This window comes from Spermophilus citellus, assembly GCF_964194105.1.
Source record: "Spermophilus citellus genome assembly, chromosome: 2".
NCBI classification, from domain to species: domain Eukaryota; kingdom Metazoa; phylum Chordata; class Mammalia; order Rodentia; family Sciuridae; genus Spermophilus; species Spermophilus citellus.
Genome location: NC_138183.1, coordinates 131,666,416 through 131,683,186, shown reverse-complemented (window position 1 = coordinate 131,683,186; position 16,771 = coordinate 131,666,416). Strand labels below are relative to the sequence as shown.

The 16,771-nt window shown below is 45.8% G+C and overlaps 1 protein-coding gene across 2 annotated transcripts in view; it reads right to left on the bottom strand.

Moving 5' to 3' along the window:
• The window catches only part of KIRREL3 (kirre like nephrin family adhesion molecule 3), a 557,358-nt gene extending 541,495 nt beyond the window's left edge, over positions 1 to 15,863 (bottom strand). For both annotated transcript variants that reach the window (XM_081261743.1, XM_081261744.1), the window contains exon 1: positions 15,518 to 15,863. In XM_081261743.1, the coding sequence (XP_081117869.1) occupies positions 15,518 to 15,572 (55 nt within the window). In that variant the 5' untranslated portion in view covers positions 15,573 to 15,863. The remainder of the gene's footprint in view (positions 1 to 15,517) is intronic.
• Positions 15,864 to 16,771: the final 908 nt, after the last annotated feature.

Here is a 16,771-nt window from a genome sequence, read left to right as displayed (position 1 = left end):
GTCCTACCTCTCAGCAAAGCACTCAGCTGGAAACATCCAGGAAACTCTGCTCGAGCACCTTCAAGTGAGCACTCCTGCCTGGGGCCAGAACCCAGGAAGAGGACCTGGAGAAGGGGGGTCAGAGGGATCACATATCTTGGATCTGGTACCCCTGGGTTTTCTCATTAACTGTCACACTTACTACCTGTGTGGCTTTAGAGATGCCAGTTAATATAACTTGGTCATTTTCCCTATTTTTAAAGCAAGGGTGCAAGTCGGTTTTGGGAGGAAGATCCTAGTAAATGTGAAAGCGTTCTGGAAACTGTAAAGGACTACATAAAATGCAAGGAGAAATTAAATTATTATCACCTTTTCCCCAAGGAGTGCTTGGTGCTCACAGGTACTCCTGGTGTAAAAGGCAATAATAATGATAAATAGAGCAGAGTCTCTGATAAAGCTCTTCTACGGGTTGGCAAGTAAAACACCGGGACAGAAAGGAAGAAGTTATCCTGAATCAGTGACACATAATGATATTCCTTCCCTGCTTAAGAAATACTGGGTCAGTGTCCACTGTGTACCCAAGTTCATGAAAGACGCTGCCTAAGAAGATCAAGGGACATAGCCCTGGCCTTCCAGAGAAGGCAAACAGGAAACAAGTCACTTCGACATATCTTCAATATATTCTAGCAAGAATCACAAGGGGGTTTCACAGAGGGCTGTGGGAGGAGGAGGAGAGACACTTCCATGCGCTTAAGGAGAGGGAGGTGAAGGCAACTTCCACCTGGAGGCAGAAAGAGCCGGGTCCCTGGGGCAAGACAGTTAGTTGGACCAATATGGAGAGAGGGCACAGTCATTCCAGAGGGGAAGAAGGACAGAAGGCATGAGGGGGTTGAGGACTTTAATCACTCAGTGTGGCTAGAGTGGAGGGGGCATAAGATGGTCGAGTGGGGAGGCCAGAGCTCTCTCCTGAATATCTTTACCCGGAAGGTGTTTGGTGCTATCAAAGAGACCTCCAGTAGAGACCTCTGTGCCTCCATGTCCCGCACCTCTGGTGGTGCCATGGCTGAGCTACTGAACTATCCCATTGATGAATGGAAACTTTGAAACTTTCTTGAATAGAAGGAGTGCCCTTTCATGGTCCCTGTCTGGAATGGGGAGAGGTCAAGTCATGACCCCAGTAATCTTGAGACCATACTGTGTGTCTCTCACAAAAGTCAGCTCACTTTTCTCTCTGTCCACCTGTATCTCCTCCCTAGCAACACAACCCACCACAAGTGCCTTTCTACCTTCCCTACACCCCTCAGACACCTGGAATGTGCACTGGGAAGGCACAGGGATCACTGTGGGTTGTCAATGTGCTTTCCATCACTATAACCTGAGAAAATCAACTTATAAAGGGAAAAGGTTCATTTTAGATCATGGTTGTGGAGATTTTGACCCATGGTTGGGTGGACCAATTGCTTTTGAGACTGTGGTGAGGCCACACATCATGATGGGGAGTGCATGACAGAGCCAAACTGCTCATCTTGTGACCAGGGAGGGAAAGAGAGTGAGGAAGGGGCCATGGCTCCACAATCCCCCTTAAGGGCACACTCCTAATGACATAAAGACTCCCACTACTCTTCACTACTTAAAGGGCTCACCACCTCCTAATAGTGCCACCCTGGGGACCAGAATTTAACACATGAACTGTTGAGGGGCACTCAAGGTGCCAATTACAGTCTGAGGGTACGGGTGCCTTTAAGTCTGCTGCTGGCTTCCCTCTCCCTCTTCTTGGTGGATGTATTCATCACCTTGTGCATTTGGTTTCCCTTTGGTGATTAGAAAGAGGCCTAGAGGCCTAGTGATGAGAACATCTTGTTTTATGAATTGAAAAAGAAAATGATGGTAAGCAGCTGGAAGATCACCCTTCACAATGAAGTGATTATCAATGTCTATGGTTGTATTGACCTTGAAGATTAAAAAAAAGAAACAGAACAATAATTTTCAGGGATGCTCTAGTATAGACATTCAGAACCACTTCACTGTACAATGCAGAAAAGCTATCCTTTGTGAATATGAGCATCTCTGATGTGCAATGTCAACTTCCCAATCATTCTAAAGAGCAGGTGGAAGGAAATCTATGACCATGCAGAGCTGCATTCTTCCCTGTCAACAGAGATCCTCACGCTGCTCTCTGGGTTCCACTGAGGTGGTTCAGGGCCACAAGTCACTGAAAGGAAGGGCTCTCAGCTTCTTCCCAGTTGTGAGGAAGGCGACAATCAGTGACAGATTGGCAAAACCATCATGTGGCAAATCCTCTATTCTTGATCTTATCAAACCTTTGGTTTCCTGTATCAAGATGGAGCTTGAGCCCTGATTTCATTCTCATTGTTGGTGCGAGTCATCCCAAACAATGTAACACGAAAACCATGAGGGACAGCTCCTGGGAGTCACCTCCCATTACCTGGTTGGAAAGTACTCTCAAACCCTGTAGGCTTCATGTCAGCAGGGTTCATGGGATGAGGGGAAAAGGGGCAGCAATGAGGCCTGTGTGAGAGAGAGCAGCACTCTCAAAGTTCAGCGTGCCTCAAAATCAGCTGGAAGTTTGTTAAAATGCACAAGTTTCTGGGATGAGTCCCAGAGTCTCCGTGTCACAGCAGGTCTGGGCTGGGACCTAAGAAAACAGACTTCTAACAGATTCCTGTGTGATGTTGGTGCTGCTGAAATGGGTGACCTACAGATTACACCTGGAGGACCACTGTTCTTGAGGATCCAAGAACCATAGTAAGGCCCCAACATTTCCTTGATATGCCAGTTTTACCTGTCAAGAACACACAAATGAAGTCCACACTTATAAGTAGGGAGATATATTGATGCCCTAAGATTCTTTCCCCACCGTAATGAGTAGATTTTTATATTATGTCTAAAATTAACAACATAAGAAGACTAAGACAATTAAACTAAGAAAGTTTATGGGATGTGTGTGTGTTTCTGTGTGTGTGTGTGTGTTCAGTGATATGAGAAACACAGGTTTCTTATTATTTTAGCAGAACAAAAGGGGAGGATAGTAATACATTTTTAGATGGTATTTCTTGATTCTGACCAGCTTCAGCATTCAGTTATTTTTGCCTATAAAGCATGAATTTCTATCTGCCTTAGGTGGATGAAGAGAAAACCCAAAGCAAAGCTTGTGCCTGGAGAAAAGGGTATCCATATGGATTTGGAGCCCTGGCACGAGCTGACAGTACACCATTGCCATTATGTGTGGGGTCCACAGAAGGGCTCAGGTTGTGGAATAAAAGGAAGGAATTTGATGTCTTCCACGCCAAGATCTGCCTTGCATTCTTCCTCTGTATTTCTCTGATTCCATCAAAAGGGGCTTTTAAAAATTCAAAGAACTTTCATGTTTTGCTAGCTTATCATAAGTGTCTATCTTAAGCCAATACTGTGATTTCAAGCATGGCCTAGGCAGATATGTGCCATCTTCTGAAATGATTTCTGACACAAGGTAAGTCATACCTGCCAAAGCCAAAGTGAGGAGAATCACAGGCTGAACGATATGCAGGCTCTCCTGAATCCCAGGAGTCTTTTTTATTTCTTTCTAACGACCATTATTAATCATTTCAAAACCATGGACTATCCTGACATTTTTACTATTCTAGACTGAAGGAAAAGGGGGGTTTTGATGTTCTGGAAAGACTTTTTATGTAAAATAGCTTCAGTCTTACAACACACAGCTACCATGAAACTACCCTCTCCCTAAACAGAATGGGTTTAATTAAAAAAAAAATCCACTGAAGGGAAGTGAAGTAGAAATGGATGTTTGTTTAAAAAAAATTAGGTTTTGGCTTTCAAAATATTCAGTTAAACTGGAGCTGGGTGTGGTAGTAAAGAGTAGTCACTAGCCACGCAGGAAATATCAAATTCTTATTTGGCCTTTTGCATTGGAGTGGGGTGGGGGGTGTGTCTCCCATTTTTACCAGCTCTTCTTCACAACACCTACAAGCTATGGAGGAGAAACTCAGACCAGGCCAGAGGGCTTCTGTGGCTCACTGAGTCACACAACTGCCAAGGTACCATTGTGACTAGAATTCTTCACAAAGGGACTCGAAGCAAGAGTTCTGGGATCTGAACACACATGCTTGATGGGTGATTTTGTCACTTACCAGTTTTGTGACCTTTGGGCAAGGAATGGAAACTAAACCTCAGTAGTTTTCATGGCAAATGGGTATAACAATATCTGCTTTATTTGGTTTTTAAAAAGAGTAAGAGAATGCACACAAAGCTCAGCAGGGGACACATTCATAGATAGCCCCTCAGTGACATATCCACACAGCTAGTCCCAATTCAGCAATCACAGGCTTCAGAGTTGAGAAACAAACACGAACAACCCAGAGTTTTGAGGCCAGCGCAGGTTATGATTTTTTTTCTGAACACTCCCCTTCATCCCTAATTCAGAATTCTGTTAAAGGATCCCAAAGCACTATGTGAAGTCTCATGTGTGAAGGAGAAAGGAGAGTAGGCAGCTAAGTCAAGGGGCCAGGAGCACAGCAGATCAAGGTCAAAGACCTTGTTGGTACAGCATCATTTAATTCAGGAAGGAACTCAGTTCCCATTCTTTTCATCAAGTTCCCAAACTATGCAGCTCTACAATTCCTCTCTGACCCACATAGCATCAAATCTGCAGTTTGTAATAAGGTTTTGCAAACCTTATGAAAAAGTTTTCTTCTCTGACATGAGATGCTCAGAGGTCCCTTGGCACTTGCCAGTAGAACTATCAGTGAAATGAAGAGAGCAATCCTACCTTCCCCTCAAGTTGATCTCCCCCCATCGCCACCAAAACAAATAGTGAGAGGACAAATCAGGCAGACAGCAGCTCACCTTGCTTCAAAGAAAGCAGCAAGGTCCGCTCATGGTGTCAGGTGAAGGGTGCTTCTTGGGTCTAGGCAAACCTCACAGAACAACCCAGTGGCTACCCAACTACAGAAAGGTCAGATGGCATCTGATGACTGCAGGCAAGATAAGTGACCAGTGCTAGCAACTCAGGCCACGTAGACCAGGCAAGGGAATGGGCCACTCCAATGGTGACCTCACCCTTCCCTCATTCAATCTCCATGGCTTTAGTTGATGCTGTGTATGGGTCAACTCTGGGGTCTAAGATACATCTCATTGTAATTCCTAAAAGGTTAAAAAAAAAGTCTAACTGCCATGCCCTTAAAGATTAAGGGAAGCACAGTGGCAAGGAGTTCTTGAGACCTAGGACTCTTCCACTATCCCTCCGGCAGAATACAAGATAATAGCTCCCTGCACCTGCCACCAGGATCTGGTTACCTTACCTTATGTGGAAGGTGCCACCAGGATCTGGTTACCTTACCTTATGTGGAAGGATGCACTTTTAAACGGCTGTGTTTCATGGAGATTTTTTCCTAATGGTGCCATTAGAAAGAGTGATTCTGTCCAGAGGTGAGAACAGAGTAGCACATTAACAGCCTGCTTGAGAGATCAGGAACAATGAAGCCCCATTGAGGCTGTTTTGCTTTTTCAGGACGTGAGGGACACGGCAACAGCAGCAGTACTGGCTCCCAGATGGTGAAGAGGGCAGACACCAGGGAGAGGGGCAGTGGGCGCAGGTGTGGGGGCTTCTGGCTGTGGAGAGGTGGGGCTCCTGGCTGCCAGCCCCATCCTGGGGAGGATGATACTCAGCACACACAGGAGAAACATCACCCTTCACTGCAGGGAAACTGACACAGTGAGTGAAGTTTCTCACTCCCTTTATCTGTAGCTTTCTCAAGCCCCTTTGATCATTTTTAATTGTACACACCTAGCTCTTGCCATTCTTTATAGGGATTCCCCTTAACACTTGGCCCTCGCCCCCAAGCAGAATCAAGAGGGAGGAACCTAGCCTTCCAGGAAAGCTGCTGCCATCTGAAACACCCCCTTCACCACACAGACGCAGATGACAAGAGCCCATCCATGTCCCCCCTGGGTCCACACCCCCTGCCTCCTCCAGGCTTCTCCTGTCTCAGTTCCTGGCAGCCCTGCTCCACATAAATACTATTGGGCCTCCCCGGGCAGCCAGCTCTGGGCTCACTCCTGGGTGTTGCAAGCGCTGCTGCTGCCACCATCAGGCTGACTTGGGAACTGCAGTCTTCACAGGGCATCTGATTCCCAAACATTTCCCAGTCACAAAAAGCTGGTCCTTTCCTCTGCAGTTGCCCTTCACACAGGTGCAGTATCCTCTGTAAGAAAAGCTTTCAGGAGCCAGATTCCTGAACAAATGCAACTCCCTGTGAATGTGTAGTGGACCACATTGTCCACAAATGATGCACAGACAAGTGCAGGTCCCAGAATATGGGAACAAAGCCACTAGATTAATTGGCAGTTTCTTTTTCTTAGCCACCAGGGCAATGAGGCAGAAAAGGATGGAATTCTGTTCTTGAACAGCACCCGGATGCATGCCCTAATGTTCTGTCCCCTGAACGCCTGCACAATGAGCCAACTGGGCCCCGATGTGACTTCGAAGCTGTACATAGCTTCCAGCATTGCCAAGGGTGACAGGTGGACTGTCACGCTGCACCAGAATGGAGTCACCTGTGACATTTGCAGGTGACTGACAGAAATGGGCACTGACATACATTAAAGAACAGAAGGGCGCAATGGTTTCTTACTGAAGCCCAGGAGTAGGTTGCTTGCCAGAGGATGTTTCTCTTGGCAGTGTCCCTGGTGACCTGATGGGCATTCAAGGCTTTCTGCAGAGAGGAACAACTTCCTACAGGGAAAGGCTGAACTTTAAATAGTTGGGTTCTTTGCTCTGCCACTGGCTGGGGCCCTCTCAACATCTCTGCTGATAATACATGTTCTGTTTTCCTCTCTTCCTTTCATTATCCCTCACACTTTTTTCCAATATCTCAACATTTATTCATACCATTCTATGTGTCCAGTAGTGTGCTAGGCTCTGGCCATAATAAATGACAGATATTTTAATCAATCAATTAGGAGAAGAAAAGTCCCTTGCTTCCTTCCTACCTTTTTGTGCATGTGGGGTGGGGGGTAGAGAGGAGGTACAAAAAGAGCTACCCAAGAACCATTTCCTTGGTTACTTATCATCCCAAAAGGCTGGCCTTTCACTTCCCTACAAAGTCTTACAGATGAAACCAGATGCCATAATTATGAACTCAGAGTCTGAAATTTAAAAAATAGAGCTACCATGCTGGGTTACTGTTTGAAAGTTAGCTCTGGGATTCAGCTCCCCAATCTTCATAGGGAATCCCTAAAATACTCTTATATGCCTGGACACTGAAGATTACCACAGATTATAAGAATATGGCTTGTCTTAGGCCACAGATTGGAAGGACTTTGGTTAAGCAAGGTAACTTTTAGGGGTGTGACAGCATCATGCTTGCATCTCCCTGCTATCACAGTGACAAAATAAAATATTTGCTTGTGGAAATTGCACTCTGCAACTTGTGAAGCATTTTACAAATGTTAATTATCATCATAGTCATCATGATGAAAACACAATTATTACCACTGCCACCACGAACAACCAAAGACATTTGCCAGGAACCTACAAGAAAATGTGCTGGCAAAGAGTTCCAAGACCTTCTAGGAATGTGTTATCCAAAATAAATATGTTGTTGCTAAGAGATAACACTCAGGGAATTGCACAACTGGAGAGTCTGGATGTCCTCTGGCCCACCTCAACCTACTTCTCAGGCATTGACTTACATTTCTGATGACCCAAATCTACTCTTAGAACACGTTCAGCAATGGGAGATTGCTCAATGGGCCAGCTTGAGACATGAGTTTTAGATAGCTAGACTTTGAAATGTCACTGTCCTTTCTTATAGAACAACTGGGGTTTTTGTTTCCCCATTGAGTTTGTCCTGCCAGCCCCCCCCCAATTGATGAAGAAAATAGGCCACAGCTCAGAACACACAGGTAGATCTGCTGACACTGTCTCCCCTTGAATGAAAGGTTACTTGGCACCGGAGACTTGTAAAGCATTTCTAACATCTTCTGCATAGAATCATTTAACTTGTAACCTTGCTTTCCCCAAAGCCACTACAGCTTAGTTTTCTCTGGAGAACAAGAAAGACATCATCAGCAAAATGTCCCTAGGTATTTTCTTGCTTTCCTCTTTGCTGTCCTTGTCTCCCTTTCTGTTTTACCACTTATCCTCAGGCTGCTCCATCTCTGTAGCCTTCCAGGGGCCCAGGAAACAAATCCCATTTCTGCATGCTCTCCCCTCTCCTATGCTCTAGTTTGTTCTCAGAAATCCCTGCTTCCCTGTGCTCTGCATCCAAGTCCACATTCTTTATCTAAGGGACCACTCCAACATTCATCTACCTATTCTCTTTCACTGCTTCCCCTCTGGAGTGCAGAGCAACAGTGAAGGTCAGTTCCCTATTATTATTCCCTTACTCACTTCTCCGTCCCTTTATATACATGTGATGGAGGAAGATATGCTAGAAAAGGTAAGTATATTTCCAATCAATTCTACATTTTTTTCAGCCTATGTGAAACAGAAAATATTAAGAAGAATAACTAACATGCACATACCCAAACCCCATGACACTGAGAAAAACACAATCCCCTGAGTTACTAGTAATATTTTTTTAAAGCATTGACTTAATTCTGTCAACCCATCCTCAAAAGATGTATCATGGTATTCATGATCATTCGTAAGTTGACCCTACCCTTCCCAAGTTTCCTCTCTGCCTCCTTAACACACCAACACTCCAGCCACCCACAGTTCCCACTGCTTCTGAACAACTCACACTCCCTTCTGCCTTCTTGAGTTTGCATTCACTCTCAGGTAAAGCCTGGAACACTACTTTCATGCATCATCTGGAGAAATCCTAGGCATCCCTTAAAACCAAGTGTCAATGCCACCTCCGCTGTGCAGCCTTTCTGATGCTCTGGGCTATTCTAGCTGTTACTAGGGCACTGTGACACCTCAGAGCCCATCACATTGTAACCTTAGTTGAAGTATCAAGTCTCTCAGCATCAGATTTCAAATTTCTGACTTGCAGGCAGAAGTTGGAAAGAGTCCGAAATTGCAACCACCATCCAGTGCATGCAGGCCCAGGGAATCATGCGAGCATGTCAGCTCTATGTGAGCACATCTTTTCTCACCTGGCATGCATGTGAGCCTGGGAGTTTTAGTTTCAATGATCCAAAAACCAGCCTCAGGTAAATCTGATTGGTTTTGCCTTATTTAAGGACACAGAGAAATAAGAAGATGAGGGTGAGTATATTCTTCCCATTTGAGGGACCTTGTTGACTTACTCTCGGTCCTGAAGATATCACTGCGCTTTAACAGCAAGTCGTGTGTGCATGTGTGTGTGTATGCAGTGGGGATAAGGAGGGTGTGGAAAGGCTTCTAGGCTGCCATAAGAACCTCCCTAGACGACGCAGGCGGTGTGTGTGTTGAGACACTTGCTTGGCGGTTGTTCCCGGGAAGGAGATGAATGATTGTCCACTTCCCACGCCCCACAGCCCATCGGGGGCTGCAACAGAAGAACTCTGCAAGAAGCAGGATACACCCATGCTGGCCACTATTTCCAAGGACTTTGCTTGTTACCAAGTGTACCCAGGGAAAGCTGACATTTATTTAATCCTCATAGTGGTGTTGACTGTGTACTCACTGAAACACTGTATGCTTATGGAAGACATTTGTTTCCAAGCAGCTTATGCTAAATTGCAGCGATATAAAGGAAACACTTATCTAATATTGACATTTACTGACTTCCATAAGTATGTAGCCAGAATACTCATTTTTACCATTAGGAGAAGAGGAAAGGGGGGAAGCCTAGTGTTTGATACTTAGATCCATCAGTGAGTTAAAAGCAGAAAATGGATAAAATTTAACATTAAATGAATCAGAGGTACAGCAAAGGCCCACGGTCTCCCTGAGATCCTTAACTCAATGGCACACAGTGGGTGTTAGACAGGGTGGAGGTTGAAGCCCTCTCCTGCATAATAATAAAGCAGGGCAGAACATTCTTTGCTTGCCTGGGTGAGGATATTCAATGATCTAGAAGGTATCTATATTCTCACTTGACATGCACACCTAACTGGGTAAATTCTGGCTTTCCCCTGGGAGAACAAAATGACACCTGATGACAAATGGAACAGCACTGTGTCTCAATGCAGATGATTCTTGCCTCTTTCCCCTAACTGGAAATAAAATCCCACTCTGCTTGAAACACAGGGAGAAGCTATGACAACGAGGGCACAGAATCCTGGCTGACTGTGTTCCTCACACCTTTGTGGCTAACAGTGATGGGATGTGACACCCCAGGGAACAGACAGCTCTCAGAGTGGCAGCTCTGGCTGAATACTGCTCCTGCTCCATGAATTCTGGGGTGTCCACTGGCTTTGAGGGAAAACTGGGGCTCCAACTGCTTAGCTGCAAGAACCACAATAAAAGTCAGGATCCCATTGGTGGTGACAGTCCAAGTGTGTTCCAGTATGCTCACATCTACCTGACTCCTGTTCTGCTAGAATATCCTTGTTCCCAGGCAGAGGATGCATTCAGTTCGGGGCCTCTCAGTTGCCTGAATGACCCCTATAAAAATGCTTGCCCTGTTTTTTTTTTTCACATGAAAGTCATTTTGACGTCTGACAAGAATAAAGACTCAGTAGTTGAAAAATAACGTCTATACCCATCTCCCCCACAACCCCATCTGCATCAAGACCCTAAAACAAGGGCTCTGGGCCCTTCTCCCTACTCCTCCATCACAGGCAATTTTCTTTTCCTCATTCATGTTTCCAAAACAGTTTATCTTTTTATCTCCTTGGAAGAAAAGTACTCGGCAAATCAAAGGTATCATTAGTATTGTTATTATTTCTCTATTGAAATCTCTTGAATTCACTCTGGATTATTCATGTGCTTTTTTTGGGTCTGCAATATAATACTGCCTAAGTCACCCCCACTGGGTTGAACAAAAAAGAAAAATTGCATCTTCAGGCCTAATCCCCTGCTCCACCCGTCTCCTGCTGGCCCTGGCTTGTACCAACACAGGCACACACCAGCGGGGCTGATCCTTGGTACCATGCCTAGCTCACTGCTGCCATGTTCCAAGCCAGATCCTCCTTCATACACCCAAGGGGGGCCATGGTATCCACTCTGAGCAATGGGAAGGCGTTGACCACGCCCACACCCTCTGATCCCCCTGGGGAGTTTCTTTTCCATCCTCAATAGGTCTGGTGACAACAGAGTGCTCGCTGTTGGGCAGCAGACACTGTGACTGCCCCCACACCCAACAAACAGCATGTTCTGGTTCTCCACCCGCAAGATTTGTTAAAGAAGTGTTCCCACACCCTTGGCAGTGGCATGCTGACCTTCCAGGATAAAGGAAGTGCTTCTTCCTCCCCGAGACAAGATGTCATAGCGCTTGGGGTGCCAGTGCCAGTGGTGGGGAAAATCACACTGATCACTTGCCTCATCTTTTGTTATTTGGCATTTCTGGGTAGGTTAAGTGCTTCCAAAGTTGCTGCTCATTCCAAGTTTCCTGTTCTGATCCTTTCCTCCCGATCCTCCTCCCCTCCCTTTCATCTTCTGGGCCATCTCTGATGCGCTTTTGCTGTCTTCTGATGTTCTGTCCCCTTCTTTTCTCTCCCCAAGGGAGCTCCTGGCAAGTTAAAGCTTCTTGCAGTGTCTTCTCCTTCCATGCTTCTTGTCACCCAGTGGCTCCCCTCACCCTGGCTGGTTCTCTTCACCCACTCTGACTTACCCTTTTGTCTACTGGGTGATCTTTTATTCTCTTGGAGATTCAGGATGCCCTAAACCTCTGCCATCCTGACTTCCCTTTTGATGTTTCCTGCCAATTGAGAGAGCAAGTGGGCTGCTTAGAGTTTTCCCAACAGGGATATGGTGTCCCAAATTAATTCTCAGCTCAGATATGCCATTAACAGGCAAATGCAAGTTTTTACTTTCACCATCATATGTTTAGAGTAGCAAGGTGCATGTGCAAAGCCAATCAGACGTCTGGGTTTAGCAGAAATAGAACTTTCTGAACCTCAAAGTCACTGGGCAGGACAGGAGGCTCTGGCAATGCCAGAAAAATCTGTCAGAGACTGGGGAAATAATGGTTCTTAGAGTGACTGAAGTAAAGTCCACCAAGTCTGCACCACTGCGCATCCCCCAAACTATCTTAGAACTTGCGATGTGATGGAAGCAGGGAGCCATCAGTCCTGCTGAGGCATTATTTTTCCAAAGCTACCTAGATGTGCATGCACAGGCTGGTTGGGATGATGCTTGAAGATTAAGGAGGACATAGAAGGAAATAGTTGGGAGCGAGCTGAAATGATAAGGGGAAAAATATAGCAAGTTCTAAGTTTATGGATGACAAGAGAATCGATTCTTCTTCACCCAGGGGCAGAACATGCCGTTTCTCCACAGGAGGCAAATTGTGCTGTGACATTATCCCTCTCTGTACAAAGCACGACCATCCTGACAGCTGAGGGAAGAGGCATCCCCAGCAAGAGAGAAACCCACAAACAGCACACACTGGCAGCTCTCCATTTTCTTGTTGGGAGCCAAACTTAGGAACATTGGCAGGGGCCGGAATGGAGGAATGTAATTTAGCCTTTCTACAGCCCCCTTAAGAAAGATAAAGAAAGAATCATATCTACATGAAAAACTCAAACTTTAAAAGAGTAAAGATACAGCATACTAGTGACATTAATTATACATTAATTTCTGCTCCCTCTCTAAAGGGAGGGATGGAAGAAAGTAAAGGTGAATAAATATATTCAACAAATTAGGAGGGAAAGGACGGTTGAAATAAACTTTAAAAATTCACTTGCACTTTTGCTCTTAAAGTCTTCAGAGCATTGTTGGAGCTCTTGCTTTGCTTAGGAATGAAGACCTTGGGAGCAGAGGTCTTGGACTATGTTCCCAGAAACTCCAAAATGACTTGCAGGATTCCACTGTGAGAGGTGTTGGGCAGCAGATGGCCATATCACCAGAGTGCCAGATAAGGCCCTAAATATAACCCTGGACGCTTGTTCTCTCTGAGTGGAGAGGGACATCCTGAGTCTCTGCATATTTCCTTGCAAATGCATCCGTACAGGAACAGTGTGGGGGCAGGCAAGTGATTTTGTGTGCATGTATGAGGTAGGGGTGGTCAGGTGGGGTTCACCCTCATTCCTCAGTCCGGGGGACAATAGTGGGGACCATCTATATTCACTTGGCCTAGTCTTCTTATGGATATACCTTATCCCATAACTGGATGAATGTAGGGTACTGGGTGGGGTGGGGTACCATATATGAGTTATGCAAAGAGGGTCACAGAATCCTCTGAAGAATTCACAGTACTCCAAACAACATCCATGTTTTCCAAAATGTCTATGGATCAAATCAAAGGTATCCCCAGCACACCAATGAAGTCCATCAAACATCTTTTCTCATTATCCTTAATTGCTATTAGTCAGATGTTCTCCATTCAAGATCCCTACAGTGTCCAGTGAGTGAGGCCATTCTGACTGGCTATGTCCACTTTAATCTCTGAATCTTTCTTGAGACCTGTTTTAGTTTCTTGTGCATCTACCACTTGGAGGGATGGGTAGTGCTAGCCAAGCTCAGAACACTCAGGAATAAAAGCCATTTTGAACTGTATGATGTTGTGGTTTCTTCCCAGTTTCCTCAGGGCTAAGGGTAGATGAAGTAGAGCATTACACCTCTATAGGTAAATATTTAAAGGTTCATCATATGAGGCAGTCAAGGAATAGCTTGGTATTGAGAAAGGAGGAAGCAAAGTAGAGGATGCACACTGTAATGATTCAGACAGGAAGAGAGGCATTTAAACACCTATAGGCTTCTTATGCCAATCTAGAGAATAGCAGATCAAGCCTCTAAAAATACAAAAGACTGGTTAAAATTTGCACTAGTCCCATGCAAATGTGTGTATGAGGCAGAGGTGAGGGGAATGGTTGGAAGATTCCCTCTTCCTCTCAGGGATTCAAATGCAACTTCCTGAGTGAACTGGTAAAGTCAGAGAAGAATGGAAGTCAGGGTGCATATACGTGTGTGCGCGCGCGTGTATGTGCATGCACCCATAAGCGAGCACATGCACTTCCAAGGAAGAGGGTAATCTCACAAAATGGTAAAATAACTGAATCTGTTTCTGTAACACTGTTCTGGGATAGTTCTTATTCATTCAGCCTGAAAACTCTGGAGAAGGCAATTTATCTTCCTGCTGCTGTAGGGAGTCCTGGTGAGATGCATACAACCATATGAATACATGAGTGTGTGTGTGTGTGTGTGTACATATTATAATTATGCACGAAAATGGGTCTATACATACTCTCCTGGGGGGGGTGTGGTTCAAGTTTAATCAGTAAGGTCAACAGCAAAGTTTGAACTGCACAGATAAGGAGCAAATCTGCAGCGACCACAAAGACAGTAAAAAAGCGGAGAAAGGAGGCAGGTTTTTGCTTATATTTTGCTTCTTCCTGAGAGAGGAAGCAACGAATGCATGCTGTTTGCTTGCAGAAGCAGTCACCCATGGTGATGCTCTGCTTTCTCAAAAACTTTTACCCTTCATTTAATCAACAGATGGACGTGCTCTGTTGTGGATTTTTCTGAGAGTCCTGTCCCTGTAAGAGCTGTGCTGGCTGGCACAAATGCTGCCTCAGATGGCAGAGGCGGCATTGGCATTCCAAAAGAGTGGGAAGGAACCTATTTACTTGTCCCCTTCAAACTCAATTCCACAGGTGACTTTTGATGCCAATAGCTAAGTAAGCACTCACAATCCCTCTCAGGAATTTCTCTCTTCTCCCTTTACCACCCTCAGCCCCATGGCTCCTAGTGGCAGGGAGCCCAGGGGCGGCAAAGTTCTTTCCCGAGAGTCCACCAGCTTCTCTGCCCCTGCCAGGCTGCAGAAAGCAAACAATCAGCACCAGGGGTGAAATTCCATTTTATGCCCTGAATCCAGTGCTGTGTAGGATTTAGAATTCAGTCTTATTTAGGAAACTCGACATTCAATGAAACTCTTTACAAGCTTTCCCCAGCCACTGCATATTACCCCCACAGTACATTCTGTAATTGCAACCCCTTCTACAACCCTTGCAAACTGCACACGTTGGCTTTTGAATACACTCATGCAAGATAGACCTTTTTGGAACTGAAATATCCATTTAAGAAAGGCTTCCTTTTCTGCCCCTCTCTTTCCCCAACCTGGGTGTGGAGAGAAGGCGCCCTGAAGTTCCAAAAGGCATGGCCACATACATACTACCCAATTAACACACCAGGAGAATAAAGAACTCATTTGCATCGGAGAGTTTGAGTTGGATGTTGACAAGTGAGAGAAGAAAGTCGCTCCCCCCCCCCACCCTCTCAGTCCCTTCCTTCCAAAGGAAAATAAACAGTACCATTCTGTTGCATTTGCAAAGGCAAAAAGGCAACTCCAGAGCATCTCGGTCCGGCACCGAGGGAACCATCAATCAGTGCGAGTTACCGAGGTCTGCCCACATTCCTACCCTCTGCCTCCCGCGCCCTAACAACCCCGCCGACTTTGCTCCAACTCCAGCAGCGCGCCGGTCCTACCTTGACTGAAAAGGAAGAAGCAGAGGAAGAGCAAATCGAGCTGAAAAGGTTTCATTCCTCAGCACAGCAAGGGAGAGCCGGCGGGCAACTTGGGGGTGCAGTTAGTTTCTCTTCCTCGGCGGCTCGCGGTGCTCAGCCTCCAACGCCGGTCCTCTCCGATTCGTGCCGACCATCTGTCTGTCCGCCCGTCGGTCCCTTCGGGTGGTTTCGGTCTCTTTGTGTCTCCGGGTTTCTGCAGCCAGCTGAGACAAATTGCCTGTTTTTAACCGCCTCGGGAAGCCGGGATCCTCAGCAATGTCCCCACTCGGAGCAGATCCATTCTCTGGCTCTTGGCATCCCAGGCACACGGCTTCCTCCGGCGGGCTCCTCCCACAGCGAGCGAGCGAACGAGTGACGAGTGACAGAAGGGCTCCTTTCACAGAAGCTGTGGCGGGGGGAGAGGGAGGGGAAACAGGTCATATTAAAGAGGAAATACTTGGAAAAAGGAGATCTTTGCAAAACGGAGGCTGGGGGAAAGGCTGTGTTCTTTCCTTCTTTTCCCTAAAAAGGAGGATATTCAGCTTTTGTCACCATTATTGATTTTTTTTTTTTTTAAATCGTGAACGCGGAGCAGAGCTGTGACTTTTTGTCCACACGATGTAATGTTGTTTAAGGGAAGTGAAGTTGAAGATGACTATATGCATGCAAACGTATTAAAATGTGCATGCCTTGCCTTTGCATAAGAAACTAGAAACTGGGCTGAGAAGGGGCTTGGGAGGGGAACAGGGGAACAGGGGCACAGGGTGGGGGGGCGGGGTCTTTCTCCAGCAAGGACTTGGCCAATGTGAGCAGCAGGAGGCTAGGGAGTTGAAGAGGATAAGCATGCTTTGCATTTTTGAGACTTTCCAACAGGGGTAGGTAATAAAACCTGAAGGTTTGGATATTAGTTTGCTTTGCATTGCTCTGAGAAAACCAAATGCTGGAATGGGAGAGAAAACAAGTAGGTTTATGACACATACCCATTTATTATTATTATCCTGGTCTGTGCATTTCCTAACAAGAACAGGAGAGCAGGCTGTCTTTGTATTTGGAGCTTCTGCACTAATGAGCACTCCGTCACTCTGAGCATCTTTTCTCCAAAAGGTGCTGAGTCTGATTTCGAAGGAGAGGCCAAGGTCATAGGCAACCACCTCCTAAGAACCTTCAGGTCTTTTACCTGTCATGAAATTCACACTCAAATCAAACTCGATTTCCTCCAGGATATCAACATGAATT